Here is a 15,826-nt window from a genome sequence, read left to right as displayed (position 1 = left end):
AACAAAACCCTTCCCAGACCTTCCAGTCAAGCCAGGAAAATTAAACGGGGGGAAATATTCTGAGGAAGTTTGAGACAAAGAAGTCAGATTACGAGGAGGCTAAAGGGACAGGACTGAGGGGAACTGAATTGGCCTCAATATAAAGGCTAATTGCAGCTAGAGCACAAACATGAAGTGAAATTTGATGTACCATGAGGACATTTCAATTCAACTCTCACGCTGTGACCCATGAATTACAGAACAGAGAGGAGTATCAGCACATAGACAGTCATAAATAACTGTTCACACAGGGATACTCAAACATAGCTGAGAGACTGAATTAGGTTAACAGGTCACATTTTACCTCTCAGGGATTGTTTCCTGCTCCAACCAAAAGAGATGCCCACAGAAGGATTCAATGGCAATTAAATGGCGCATACACGGGTTGCTAACTGTGTCCATGAACTGCAAATGAATGGAGTCATGGTTATGACCCTGTAATTAAGGTCACTAATGCTGACCCCTTCTGCTCTTGTCTAAGCTTGCATCTCAGTTGACTTTGACTCATGGAACCAATTGGGAATTGGGACAGGCTCCCGACCAATGACAGCATCAACGAGATCATCCTCAAGAACAGCTCCAATTCCAGCTCTCAGTTTACGGGAGTCCAGTTGATCCAGTCCTTCAAGCCCCTCATCATCCCCTGCTACACCCTGGTGGTGCTGATCGGCATCTTCGGCAACTATCTTCTCCTCTACGTCATCTGTAGGACCAAAAAGATGCACAATGTCACCAACTTCTTCATCGGGAACTTGGCTTTCTCAGATATGCTGATGTGTGCAACGTGTGTTCCTTTTACCCTGGCCTACGCCTTCAACCCACAGGGCTGGATCTTCGGGAAATTCTTGTGTTACTTCGTGTTCCTGATGCAGCCTATGACAGTCTATGTGTCCGTCTTCACCCTCACAGCTATTGCTGTAGACAGGTAACTGTAGTTCCTAGGTTTCAGAGGGGTAGCCGTGTTAGTCTGTATAGGCAAAAACAACGAGGAGGCCTTGTGGCACCTTAGAGACTAACACATTTATTTTATGCCCAAATAAAGTTGTTAGTCTCTAAGGTGCCACAAGGACTCCTTGTGGTTTTTGTAGTTCCTAGCCTTTGGAAATAATTATTTTCCTTTTTTTTTCACGTGGGCGAGGGACTTATTTAATAATTTTTTGGCCTCAAAATAGCAAAATCTTTTCATGAAATATCACTAAGAAATCTTTGCAATTTCACTGCAGCCCATCTTGCAGCCTCAGAATTTAGCTTTTCATTAAACAAGTATTTGACGAGTGGTGGCTTTTTATTTAATTGGAGCATGTGACGCTTTGCAGTTTTGTGTGATTCACTGTGAAAAATGAATTTCAGCAAAATGAAATTCCAAGTGTAAAAAATGTCCAGGTTTTTGCACAGAAAAAGGATCACTTTGGAGATGAGGGGGAACTGAAATTTTAATTATTTCAGTAATGAATTATAAATCTTATTACTTTCACCTACATCACACTTTGCATCTTCAAATGTACAAATGTTAATATGATAATCCTCACAGCACCCTAATGAGGATAGTCATGATTTTACAGATTGGGGAAACTGAGGCACAGGGTGGTGACGGGACTGATTGATTTTGTTTTATTAATGTATTTGAATGGTGTTTATCTAATGTGCCTATTGACACCTCTAGGATCTGTCACTTACGTGTGAGAGACTGTGGGCAAGTCAGAGGATCCGACTTTCAGTAGAGCTCAGGAACAGATTTGCAAACATTTAGCATCCACAGCTGGAGACAGATTTTTAAAAGAACCCTCAGCTCCCTCTGCAACACTTTTGTCCAGGTACTAACAGAGCTCAGCCCTCGGCATGTTGAGTAGAGCTATGCCAGGACAGGAATTCTGTTTCAAGAAGGATTCTGAGATGTCTAAATCTTGGCTCCGTTTCAAATCGGAAGAAAACTTGCAAATTTCAAAATGCTCTAGGAAGGAAAATTCCAGAAAAAAAAAGTGTCAGAGCAATCAAAATGTTTGGTGTCAATTTTGACTCTATTATTTTGTGTTACAATATATAATATAATACAAATAAAAAGAAATTCAAAGCAAAAAGTTGTTTCAAAAATGCAAAATCAAAATGGTTGGTTTTCATTGCCGGGATTCGTTCCCCCCAAACCAAATTTTGGTGCATACAACATGGTTTTGATTTTGAGACAACTGCATTTTGCAAGGCAGTTCCACTGAAGTTCTTCCAACCAGCTGTAGTTCTCAGCTCTTTTGTAAGCCTTGCCACTTACAGGTGTCTAAGTGGGAACTGGGCTCTTCTGGAAATCTGATTCTAAATTGTTTTGTATAATGGAAATACACTATCCAGGGTGAGAGGCTTAGTGTTTGTAAAGCATTTGGGCATCCGTGAATGAGAGGTGCTAGAGACATTATTACAGACACAGCCGGGAGTTCCTGTGTCTCAGTCGGAATGAATATTAATTTCCCTCCCTCTTATTATTTCCCTCCATTTTCTTTGCTGCAGCTGTTTCCTACAGTTCTCGTGGTCAGTTCTGCTCACACATGTTAACTTGCAGCCCCATTGGCTCAGCATACCCCGCTGAGATCATTTAAAGGATCAATACGTTCCTTCAGGGCCCCTCCTCAGCCTGACTCCAAGCTCTAGGGATCGAGGCTGAGAAGGGGGATTGAAAGTTGTGTAACACCAGGGCAACCAATGGGGAGCAACTCAGTAGTAGCCCCTGCATTCCCCTGTGTTCCAGGGCTGTGTTTCCCTGAAGAAGGCTGCAAAAAGGAGTAAGCTCCTTATTTTCTCCCCTCCACCTCCCAGGTGTGAAAAGGAGGGACCTACTCTTGCCCACAGGGATCTGGACCAGTACTGCGGGTTTCTTCTCCCACAAGATGGGATTAAAGGGTGCTCAGCACTGCATAGGATCAGGCCATTAGGGCCAGGACCGGCGGCTGCTACTCTGAAATCTAGCTTTTTTGCCGCCCCAGGCAAAAAAAAAAAAGGCGGCCGGACTGCCGAAGCAAAAAAAAAAAAGAAAAAAAAAACGGCAGCCGCAGGGAGCGCGTGGAGGGCGGTCAACGCGGCTCGCAGGGGGGTGAAGGGCAGCACCTGCCCGCTCCCTCCGCCCATGGACAGCCAGGCGCTGCAGCCCGCTCGCAGGTGGGTGAGAGGGGCTCCCCCCTCCAGCCTTGGGGTGCCTCTCCCGGCTGGGCAGGCTCCGAGGGGGCCGACACAGGCAGCGCTGGCTGGGGTCTGTGACCTCTGCGCGGGGCCGGCATTGCAGCGGGGCTCGGCACAGTGCAAACGGCGCTGGGATCAGTGGGGCCCGCCCCTCCGCTGTCTGCCGGGCCGCCGCAGAACCGCCCCTGCCACCACTGCCCACCGGGCCGCCGCAGAACCCTCCCTCCCTGCCTCCGCTGCCCACCGGCCGCCACAGAACCCTCCCTCCCTGCCTCCGCTGCCCACCGGCCACCACAGAACCCTCCCTCCCTCCCTCCCTGCCTCCGCTGCCCGCCGGGCCGCCGCAGAACCCTCCCTCCTTCCGGTGCCTGGGGGCTGCAGGAGGTGCTGGCTCAGCCGCTCCTTTAAAGGTGGCTCGGCCGGGCTGGGCTCAGAGCAGCGCGGGAGGCGGAGGCCGGTGCAGGCGCCGAGGAGTGGCGCATCCCGGGGAGCCTGGCGGCACGATGAGCGGCGGGGATCGCTAATTCCTGCCCGCCCCGGACCGGGGACCATGCCCCTGCAGGGCTGGGCTGGCCGCCCCAAGATTGGCCGGAATGCCGCCCCTTACAATGTGCCGCCCCAGGCACATACTTTCTCATCTGGTGCCTGGAGCCGGCCCTGATTAGGGCCAGATTTTCAGCAGAGGTCACCACCTGTTTAGGCATATAAAGGAAGTGGATGGGTTTTCCATTGAGAGCTATGGGAGCTGCTGGGGGCTGAGCACTTTTGATAATCTGGCCCTTAATGTGTATAAACCAAATTCACAGGCCCTTCCTCAGTTTTTACTCCCACAGAAGTTAATGGGAGGCTTGCCTGAATGAGGACTGAGTAAGAACCTCAGGCTTCGGTCCTAGGTTGGGTCAGTTGTTTCTTGCTCTCTAATGGCTTGATCTTGAGAGGCACTGAGTAGCACAATCAAGCCCAGATGAAGCAAGCACCTGGAATTAGATTCTCATTGGTCACTTTCTTCTAACCCAGCTCAATTTCTTGAGGCTTCTCTTCATTTTCAAGTGCTTTTCTTTTGGTGCCTGTCAATTACCTCACTTACAATCCATGCTGTCTGGAGTCCCCTCAGGGCAAGATTAATAAACGTCAGCCATCCAGCTCTTCAGATGTTTTCTGCTCACCAAAGCAAATCAGCTCTCACTCCTGACAGTTCCCAGGCAGACTTCCCAGCCTGCAGGCTGGGGACCATACTAAGATTCATGAGAATCTGCCACACCAAACACAGTGCTAGCAGTCATTCAGCATCAAATCTAGCACCAGTGCACATCCATGCCACCAAAGACTGAACATTTGAACAACTCAGAGCATCATCTCCTGCAGATGACAGCTTCTATTGCTCTGAATTCTAGTACATAACCCTAGAAACTAGAGTTGCCAATAGCCTAGTAGGTCCAGCTTCCGCTGCATGGTGCAGGATTGCTCCTTTTCGTAGTTAACTGTAGTAGGAGGGGCTTGGGTTTAAGTCATAGGACTGAGACTTAGGAGATCTGGCTGCAGTTCTGGCTCTGCTGCAATTCTGTGTGTCACCTGAGGCAAGTCACTTACTCTGCCTGTGCCTCGGTTTCCCCTCTGTAAAGGGAAGTAACAACACTTTGTTCCCCCAAAGGGGTGTCGTAAGACTGTTCATTAAGGTATGTGAGGTGGTGATGGGTGTCACAGGAAAACCAATCCATATTTATACCACTGTAGATCTTCAGTAACTTCACTGCCGTCAGAGGAGTGACACTAGTGTAAGTGAAAGGGCCCCCAGGCTCGGTGTTACAGACTGACTGACAGTGGAGTAGTGCCTGATGCCCACACTGGAAAAGAACAGGTCTGTGCTGCTGCAGTGAAAAGACCAACTGGAGAGAGTCACATTGGGTACGTCTACACTGCAAATAAAGGCTATGGTCGTAACTTGCCTTAGCTAACTCGGGTTATAATAACAGTGAAGACACTGCAACTTGAGTTAGCAGCACAAGTTCAACCCTATAAGCCAGGGGTTGGCAACCTTTCAGAAGCAGTGTGCCGAGTCTTCATTTATTCACTCTAATTTAAGGTTTCGCTTGCCAGTCATACATTTTAACATTTTTAGAAGGTCTCTTTCTATAAGTATATAATATATAACTATTGTATGTAAAGTAAATAAGGTTTTTTAAGATGTTTAAGAAGCTTCATTCAAAATTAAATTAAAATGCAGAGCCCCCCGGACTGGTGGCCAGGACCCGGGCAGCGTGAGTGCCACTGAAAATCAGCTCGCACGCGTGCCATAGGTTGCCTACCCCTGCTATAGGCTTCCACTCGAGCTGCTAACCCATGGTAAAAGCCAAGTTGCTGTGTCGTCACTGCTACTTCAGCTCATATTAGCTAACCCAAGTTAAGAACACGCCTTTTCTGCAGCGTAGCTTTACTCTTAAAGAGAGACAGTTAGGGCCAGAGCCTCGGCTGCTGTAATCCATGTCGCTCCAGTGAAATCAGTGGAGTTAGGTCAATTTATACCAGCTGAGGATCTGGCCTGAGATTTTTACATTCACTGAATAATCTCCGGCATGTTTATTCAACTGTGTGTACGCGCAGGAGGAGACTATACATATGTCCTCCTCTGTGTGTCTCGTACGGCGCTGAGCACATTGTCTGCACTACACAAACAGCAGTAATAACTGATCGTATCAACAAGGAGATTATAAAGCAGGCATCAGGGCAAATGGAAATTAATCCTCCTCAGAGGGATGCAACAAGACTAGTCTCAGGAGAAAGCCAGGCAGTATCGCCATGCTTCCCCGTGATGTGTTCATTCACTATTTGCTAAGCCGCTCTTTGCACAGCTCTCCAGTCCACTGCCTGGCAAATAGAGACTCATTCAGGAGAGAAGCTCAATCCTGACCCACTCCCCACACACCCAGCTCTGTCACTGCACCTCATTGCTGAGCTGAGCACCCGCTGCTTTTCCAGCACCAGGTTTCTGTTGAGCAGAAAATACCGGCTGTGCACTATAGCTATATGGGTACAACTAGGATCTAGGATGAGAAAGAAACAGCCCATTTTCCCTTGTGCCAGGACTGGGATTTGAACCATAATCTTTTGTTCTTTTCCGTTGTCTTTGGTTTGGGCTGTAGCAAGCTTCAGACCTGGTTGGGAGAAGAGCTTGTTATTGAGGGCATTGACATGAAGTCACTGCAGAGCCCACTACACATACATCAAACTCTGCATTACAAGGTGTCTTTTCCCTCAGTGCTGTTGCTTGCTGTAAAAGTGGGAAGTCTATGTGACTTTAATACCAGTGCAGCTTATGGCACGATAGTGACATGATCAAACATCTCTACTGTGCCCAGACAAGACTTTGTAACTCCAGTACCAAGCTTCTTACTTTTTTGGAGCTGCTGCAAACACTGGGTGTGACAGATTGATCCAATGACAGAGCCTAGATCACTGCAAATAGCAATTCCATTTCCTTTCCTCCTTCTGCACTTTGTATTGAAGTCCTGTGGCTTTGGCACTCATCAGGGCTGGAGAAATGCCATGGCACGGTGAAGATTAAACCAGTGTCATCACGCCAGAAGGTTCCAAACTGTGAAGCAAACACAACAGGAATATGCTACTCAATCTCCTTCTCTTTGTGTGAGGCATATTTGTGCCCCATGCTTCTTTCCCTATAGGCAGAAATCATAAAGTGTTCCCCATGCTTGCAACTTGTAGCCAGCTGTGTTGCAAAATTAGCTAATTTCACATCCCTTCACCTGACCAGGAGGGCTAAGCAGCCAGCATGGGACTGGAAATGTATGTGTGTTTAGTTTGGGAGTGAACTTTCTACTGCTCTTGTTCCGATTTCAGTGCCACTAAATAATGATGTCCTTGACGGCTGGTTCTGTAGAGCACTAGGTATCATTTCTGCAAGTTCCAGGTTATTAATACCTTGCCATACGAATCTGTGCCAGACAAATTGTTCTGACCCCCAAATGGCAGGCACAATCCCTTCCTAAACAGAGACAGACATGGGATCTGGGTTGGGGCTTGTTTTTTTGGGCTTTGGAACATTGTGTTTCCATGGCGATGTCACTTTTGTAAGGAAGGCTGCAGTCCCAGTGGGGAATGGAAAGAAATAGGCGGATTCCAAAACTAAGCCCCAGATACAAGGAGCATTTTTAATGCAAACATGACTCAGATGCTGGCAGAACAAAACAGGTGCAATGGAGGCAAAGCAGATTAGACGAACAAAGGGAAGATTTAGGCTGGACTAGCAGGAAAGAACTTTCTGACAGTGAGATCTCTTAGGATGTAGGATGACCTGCCAAGGGGAGTGTTGGAAATCTGGTTACGTGAGACTTAAATATACTTGGTAACTGTGCTGTTTGGTCTGATTCTGCATTTTCTGATGCGGGGGCTGGACTAGTTACGTCCCAGTAAGGCTTTCCCATCTTGAATTTCTGTAACTCTCTTTGCATTTAGGGTTGGGCTGTTCCTCCATGTTCAAGGAGAATCTAGACGAAAGGACCTGCAGCATTCATAACCCCCTTTATAACTGCACACTTAGGGCTACATGTTCAGGGAGCCCTACTTTTAACTACTCTCTTTCCTTCCCTAAAGCAGCATTAGTGGGTGATTCTGTGGTACATTGCAAGGTACGGAAGGCACCACTAGCTTGGAATGGAAAATGTCATTACTGAAAATATCTCTCTGTCTCTGTCTGTCATCTTAGATGTTTCTCAAGCTCCCATCACCATAAGTCTTCTTGGGTGCATATTATTTACCAACATAAGGCCTGATTCACCACTCTCTTATACATGTTTCATGCCAGTGTTACTTCACTAACTCCAAATGAGTCATGCCAGGGTGAAGCTAATGGAGTGGAGTGGTGAATCAGGCTCATATTATTCAATCAAACCAGGCCTCTGTGTTAATTTTTCTCCATCCAGTCTTTGGAGTTCAGGCACCTTCCCAGGAATTATGAAACTGGTCAGTACCCTTAAATTCAAAGGTTTGGTTAGGAAATTATAGCGGATCAGAAGGATTTAGCTAGAACACTTAGCTGCCCTTTTCCAAGGGACTCTTTCAGATAGGATGACATTCTCCTGTGTGCAAAGAGGCAGCACAAAGCCTATTCACCACCCCAGTTCCACATGAGTCCTCAAAATAAGTAGGACTTAGGTGGTGCAGGAATTTCTCACCCTTACATCCCTAAAGAGATGTATACGTTCTGTGAGAAACGGTCATATCGCAGCCCAACAGCATCCAGAATGAAATGGCCTTAAAATATTTACTCTGTGAATGGGGCAAGTCACAGAACCTTCAAATTTTGTTTCAAAGTATCACCTTTGCCAATGCAATGCAATGGTCAGGTAATGTTCAGTTCAAAGGTCCCATTTATACTAGAATTAAGGAATTCCCTTGCACCTCTGAGAAGGAAATCAGGAGTAAGGCTCTGATCCTGCAAAGACAGGCATGTGCTTCATCTCAATGAGCTACTCGTGTGTAAAGTTAAGCGGGAGCACACATCTTTTATAAGCCTAGGTCCAGCCTGAATTTAGCTCTGTATAGGGCTATCCCACTCATATGATAGCACAGATTTATCAGAATCCTGGTTTTGGGAGGTTCATGTCAGAGAAATCAGTTCAATTGCTATGCAATCGTCTTCTGCTGAGGGTTTGTTTAATTTCAGATGCTCCTTTCCAGTCCCTATTTTCCATTATAATCTTGACTGTTTTGTGCAATCTAATCATAAAATACAAGTAAAGGGATAAGAAGGTCATAATAAAAATAGAGATAATTTGAATAATATCTAACTGGGGCATTTATTACTAGCTGGAATGTAGGCTGGGACACAGCTAGATAATTTCAACCAAAATTCTCTCTGGGCCCAGGATGACCAAATGTCCCAATTTTATAGGGACACTCCTGATATTTGGGCCTTTTTCTTATATAGGTGCCTATTCTCCCCTCCCCCCCCCCCCCCCCACCGTCCTGATTTTTCACCCTTGCTATCTGGTCACCTTATCTGGCCCTGACACAAGACACCACATAAGCCCGTGCTCAAATTTCAGCACATGGTTAAGTCTCATTGACTTCAATAGGACTTAAGCACGTTTAAAGTTCAGCACATGCTTAAGGGCTGTCCTGAATAGAGATGCTTTCCTTGCATCCGACGAAGTGGGCATTCACCCATGAAAGCTTAGGCTCCAATACATCTGTTAGTCTTAAAGGTGCCACAGGACTCTCTGTTGCTTTTTCCTGGATGTGAATGTCAATCAGTTACATAGGTTCAAACATCAAGGTGAAGAGGGAGGTACGGATACCTACATAGACAGACAGTCAGAGGGTTGAGGGGGAGAGCTGAGTGTGAGTTAGTGCTGAAGGTAGAACACCCAGTATGTGAAAGGTGCTACATCAAACCACATTTTATTCACTTAAAATGGCTGGCAGGAGGCTCAGCTCTTACAAGTCTTCGATCATAAGAAATAGTGAGGAAATGAGTACAATGCACATAGTGAAAGAGGAGAAAAGAGATTAATTAGGTGATTTTTTTGTTTTTAGTCTTTTTAAAAATGCTGCCTGAAGCTCCCAAGTATGATTCAGAGTAACTTCATACAAAGGGCTGCTTGGGTGGTTGATAAGGAGCCTTCTGATAGGCCGGGTGTTTCTGGAGACAACTGAAGGCACCCACTGTTTAACACAAGGCCTCAGGATGGGGAAAATAAAAGCCTCTATTATTTCATTCTTCCACAATAAAAGCTGTTCCTAGGGGTTAATTCTGTGCCTGTGCCTCTGCTGGGATAATTACAGCTCTTAGGGACTAGAGGCTTTTCTGCGCTGGAAGGGTATCATTTCCTGCAGATTTGGCACCACATGTCAGGCCTTTTTGCTTAATTTAATGCAATAGAAATGTAATGTTAATGAAATAAGAAAAAGCAGCCATTAAATGTTTGACTAACTAGAAAATGACAGCTTTGGAACTGAGGGGAAAACCTCTTCTGTAGCTTTTGTGCTCAGCCCTGGAATTTGCTGCTGCTGCTGCTGAGCTGACTGCTGCTGATTCCCCTTGGTTATGTGGAGTTTTATCGATTAAGGACTACCAGAAGCTTTAGGGATTGTAACTAGTGGCACTAGTGTAGAACTAGAACAGAGCAAGAGCCCACTAAGTCTGATAGCTTGTCTCTGATGGTTGTCAGTGCTGGATGCGTCAGGAGATGTAGTTCTCCCCAACTGAGCAGTACTATATATATACATTATGGCCAGGAGTGCTGCCAGCTTTTCTGCCACCCTAGGCGGCGGAAGGTCCCGCTGCCGAAATACCGCCGCGGTCGCCGCCCCCCAAATTGTAGTGCCCTAGGTGACTGCCTAGGTCTCCTAATGGGTTGCGCCGGCCCTGATTATGGCAGGAAATGGCTTTATTACATCATCAAGTGATCACTTTAGACCCTGAAACCTGGTTGATAGTCCTTGTAATTTTACCTTAGCTAGTGCAACTGGCAGATGCTGTTCTTACCGCACTCACTCTTTGCCTCAGTTATATACTGTGATGGTGAGTTCCAAAGGTTAACTACAGAATGTATTAACTACTCTCTCCTTTCATCAGTGTAGAAACTTGATGCTTTTTAAAATGTAATTTAATGTTTAACCTTCTAATTTCAGCAAGTGCCCTTTTGTTCTTGTATCCTGGGATGAGGTAAATAGGAGAAACCACCTGGGCATCTCTGTCCCTTTTGATACCTGTATCCTATACTGTCTGGTCTTTCCTTTTCCTCTGTCATTCCTCCAACCCAGGTAATGTCGATGAAGCTGATCAAATATACAGTAGACATAACTTTGTGGTACAGCGCCCCAGGATTCATTAACAATGATGGGAGCTGTGCCTCTGAAACCATACACCGAAAGATAGTCCTCTGTAGTAGTCACCAGCAGATGAGGAGATCTTTCCATCAGTGACTCCACAGTTCAGTAGGGGGCAGCGTTCTTTGTTCTCTTACAGAGTGGACTCCCTGTGCATTAATTGTGGGTGAAGCACCGTCCTGTGCAGAGGAGCCAGCACAAGCCCTAGGCACCATGTGGCGCCCACCTGAGCCGTATCCGGAGGATTTCAGAGATGCATAGCACTAGCTGTCTGCTTGGAGAGGGGGTTAGCCCTCTGCGGAGAAACTTCAACCCCATCCTGACACTGAAACACCTGGACCGGGGCTTGGATGAAAATGAAGAGCACTTTGCCGCGCTCCTGCCAGGGTAGCCGGGCCGCAGGGCTGCCGCGCTTCGGCCGGGGTAGCGGGGCCGCGGGACTTGCCGCGCTCCGGCCGGGGGAGCTGGGCCGGGGGATTTGCCGCGCTCCGGCCGGGGGATCGGGGCCGCGGAGTTGCCGCGCTCCGGCCGGAGTTGCGGGGCCGCGGGACTTGCCGCGCTCCGGCCGGTGGATCGGGGCCGCGGGGCTTGCCGCGCTCCAGCCGGGGTTGCGGGGCCACGGGGTTGCCGCGCTCTGGCTGGGCGCGGGGCCCTCTTAGGCGGGGGCAGATTCGGGAATCGGCCTAAAGCCGGCCCTGAAGAGCAGGTATAGCTTTCAAAGGTGGGGCAGAGAGAGAGTGCAGTTAAAACAGCATCTCCACTGTTGTAAATACATGAACACAAGGACAGCAGCCGAACATGTGCAGTTAATGTAAAACGGTCTCTAGTGGCTAATTTAGGTAACCGTTACTCAGTATATATCATTGTGGAGGAGTCTCACCCTCTGGCAGCACGGCAGGGAGCTGTGTAGCTGGTAGTGATCACTCTGTTCATGCAGTTGGTCACTGGCGCATTTGTTTACTGCTCCAGCTCCACCATCCTCTACCCATGGACCCAAACGCTAGTTTCAATGTCTGTCAGGTTCGGTGCAAACAATAAGTTCTTCAAAAAGCAATGTGAGCTCAGCTTGACTCCTCCCCCAGCTCAGTCAGGAGGACCCCTCATGACCCCTCAGGGTGAGATGCTTCCTATACATGCTGAGGCCTTATTTGGGTCTTGATACACACAAGCCAGGAGCAGCCCTGACTGGTGAGATACATGAGCTACAGGGATAACGCCATTTAAGAGAAAGCACCCACACTCATTCCCTCTCCCTCTCTTTCCAGGTACTATGCCACGGTGCACCCGCTGAAGAAGCGCATCTCGGTCACCACCTGTGTGTATGTGGTGGGTGGAATCTGGTTGCTGTCCTGTGCACTGGTGGCCCCTGCCATCGCCCACACGTATCACGTGGAGTTCCAGAAGGAGGGCTTTGCCATCTGCGAGGAGTTCTGGATGGAAGAGGAGAAGGAGCGCCTGGCCTATGCCTATAGCACCCTGATCATCACCTACATCCTGCCCCTCTCAGCTGTCTCCCTCTCATACATCTGTATCACAGTCAAGCTCAAGAACCGTGTGGTGCCCGGTCACCCAACACAAAGCCAGGCAGAGTTCGACCGGGTGAGGAAAAGGAAGATCTTCCGCCTCATCGTGCTGGTGGTGGCTGCTTTTGGGATCTGCTGGCTCCCCATCCACGTCTTCAACATAATTCGTGACATAGACATCAATCTCATCAACAAGCACTACTTCCTGCTTATCCAGCTGCTCTGCCACTGGTTCGCCATGAGCTCCTCCTGCTGCAACCCCTTCCTCTACGCCTGGTTGCATGACCGCTTCCGCAGTGAGCTGAAGAAGATGTTCACCTTCAAGCAGAAAATCATCCCCACTAATAACTGCGTAGCTGTGAGTGTGATGCTCTGAGGCCCAGAACCTGGGTTCTCTGCTTTCTGACAGTCTCGCATTCCTCTCATCCTTTGCATCCCAAACTCATACACACAAGAATCAGCACACCCACATCCTGAAATGCAGGCTCCTCGCAGGTGGAAGGCTGTGACTATTTAAGTGTTTAACAGCAGCCAACCACATTGCACCAGAGTTCCAGGACGTGAAGTGAATGATGCTGTATTCCACCGCAATTGCAATGGGAGTTTGGGATTTTAAATTACAGAAGTAGAATGTGCCCTAGCTCTTGCAAAAAGTGCCATCAGATCTTTAATGTGTGCAAATCATGGGATCCTCGGGTTTCTGCCTCATCTGCTCCAGCAGTATCATGTCCTTTAGAACGTGATGAAGCTCAGTACTCACTCAGAGGAAAGAGCACAGGGTATCTCCCACATCTGCATGGTCCCCAGATGTCACCCGTCCAAGAACTGAACTTTAAGAAGCAGAAGTGCTTTTTTACCCAAAGCACGATCAGCCTGGGGAACGCACCATCACAAGGCATCTTTGAGGTACAGAACATAGGAGATTTCAGAATAAGGATACCCACAACACTAGACAGGACCAAAATATCAAAGGGATACACACTGTCATGCGTAAGCCAAGCACTAACTGCAGAGGGTCAGGAAGACATTTTCCCAGGGGCACTGTACTACATAACTGTCCATTGTGGGGGTTTACACTTTCCTCAGAAGCGTCTAGTATTGTCCACTGTGGCAGACAAGATTGTGGACTAGCTGGATCTCAGGTCTGGTCCAGTCTGGCAGTTCCTATATGTGTACAGCCTGCTTGCCTTGTTGGGTATGACACCATCACAGCACAAAGCAGCATGACTTCAGGGCAATAGCCTGGGGAAAAGTGGATTTGTGTCTAATGGTGATGGGAGGGTGGGTATATGTGAACAAATACTGCACCATATTCAGCCCTGCATATATGGGTGCACAACCCCCACCTCTCCTGATTGAGTTAAATAGGAACTGCTCCTCCATTCAGCGGGCGTGAAAGGCTGACTTATTGTGCATAGTTTTCTTTCTTTCTTTCTTTCTTTCTTTCTTTCTTTCTTTCTATTTTATTTTATTTTATTTTATTTTTTATTTTTAACAGAAGAATGATTTGTTTGGCCATGGGAGGGGCTGCTTAAGTCAAACAGAAGCTTGGGACAGTGAAGTATATGCACCAGTGTTTGGGGTTGCAATGTAACCTTGTCAAAGCATTCCTGTGTCTAATACAAAACTCTTTCTTTCTTTCTTGCATATCTCAGAATGAGGTTTGTTGTAATAGTACAATAAATATAAAGGAATAACTTCAAGATTCCTCTCTCAAATGCTGAGCTTAGAGGCGATTTTCTTTTCCAAAGTGCAGATGCTGCAGCCCTGATGCCTGCTGGGAACAGAACTGCAGTGAGTGAGATCCTTGTGACGTGTAACTGACATGATTCTAATGATTTCATCCCTCACCTGCTGTTCGCTGAGCGATGTGTTTGATGCCTAATAAAGCAGTGCCAGAGACTTGAGATTCTTTTTTCTCATGATGACTCCATCAAAGAGAGGTCTGTTTTCATCCAGACATCAGTGGATCTGGATATGGGGGGAAGGGGAGGATGTTTCCCAATGGCTATAGAACAGGACTAACAGTCAGGACTCCTGGGTTCTGTTCCCAGCTTTGCTACTCTGTGGCCTTGGCCTAGTCACTGCACCTCTCTGGGCCTCAGATGTGGCTAATAAGACTTCCCTATCTCACAGGAGGGTTACGTGCCCAACCAACATTGGGATATGAGTGTTCAGCCATGGGGAAATGTCTATGCAATGAGTGAGGAAGGAGATGCTGGGTGGGTGAAAAGCCTCTTATGTACTCTCTGTTCCATTTCCTTCTCCCTCTTTCCCCCTCCTCTTCCTGTGCCTTTAGCCCAGGGCCCAGTGAAGGGTCCTGGACCTGGATTTCCCACCTTCTCTCTGCTCCTAGCCACATTCAGAAGCTGGCCTGGAAAGGGTTTCACTACTTCACCCCATTGGCTCTCTCCAGGCCTTAGTGCAGCTACAGGATTTTGGGGCAGGGAGGTACATTGGTACCATGGGGATTTTGTGATGTTATGTTGTGGCCTCTCTCCTTTCTGGAATCAGCCCTGATAATCCCCCTTGACAAAGGGCTGCAGCAGGCTGACACTCGTGTCACCCAGCCAAAGGGCACTGTGAATCTGCCCAGTCACCCAGCTACCTAACAGCTAATCACCTACCACCCATAAAAGACATACACTGGCCTCAGAGAGCTCCCTGTTGAGGGACTCCACGTTAGCCCCTGCAACGCCAGGCCCAGTGGGAGCTCAGTAGCAGCACCCTTAGGTGCACTGCCCGGAGTGTGTTCTGTAGGGTCCCAAAATGCGACCCCTTGTTGCCCCACTCTGTGTAACTTCAGGGTGAAGGCTGGGGAGATCAGATGCAGATTTCTACTGCTTTGATGTGACAAAGCCAAGCCAATGCGGTGGCTGCGCTGTATGCATGTATTTTGATTTGATAAATGCATATGCAGAGTTGATGTGGCCCATAGGACCCTGACAAGATGCCTGCGTGGCTCTCAGTGTCAGTCACGATTTGGACAAACCAAATTCCTTCCAGGCTTGTGCCAGCCTGTAGGATACTGGCAAGGATGCAGCAGAATCAATGTGTTTCTTACGTACTTCATTTCCCATTTATGAGGAGGAGGAGGAAGCAGAAGAAAGAGGAGGGAGGGAGGAAAAGAAGCAGAAGAAATTCTAAGTCTGAGCAGCAGAGAATGGAGAAGGGCAGAGTTCTTTGTGGAGAATTCAGTGCGGCTCTTTTTTTGGCAAAGAATTGTTCAAAAATGCATCAATAAATCATTTTGC

General features: G+C 47.7%; 1 protein-coding gene across 1 annotated transcript; it reads left to right on the top strand.

Moving 5' to 3' along the window:
- The first annotated feature begins 545 nt into the window (after nt 1-545).
- Nucleotides 546-12,948, top strand: LOC112116623 (prolactin-releasing peptide receptor-like). The gene is made up of 2 exons (XM_024214239.1): nt 546-964; nt 12,315-12,948. Exons 1-2 carry the CDS (start codon nt 546-548, stop codon nt 12,946-12,948), a joined length of 1,053 nt encoding a protein of 350 aa, XP_024070007.1.
- Nucleotides 12,949-15,826: the final 2,878 nt, after the last annotated feature.

The sequence above is a fragment of the Terrapene carolina genome, unplaced genomic scaffold (genome assembly GCF_002925995.2).
Source record: "Terrapene carolina triunguis isolate 2854851 unplaced genomic scaffold, T_m_triunguis-2.0 Scaffold53, whole genome shotgun sequence".
NCBI classification, from domain to species: domain Eukaryota; kingdom Metazoa; phylum Chordata; order Testudines; family Emydidae; genus Terrapene; species Terrapene triunguis.
Note: the sequence above shows the minus strand (reverse complement) of the source record. Positions and strands in the feature narration are given on the sequence as shown.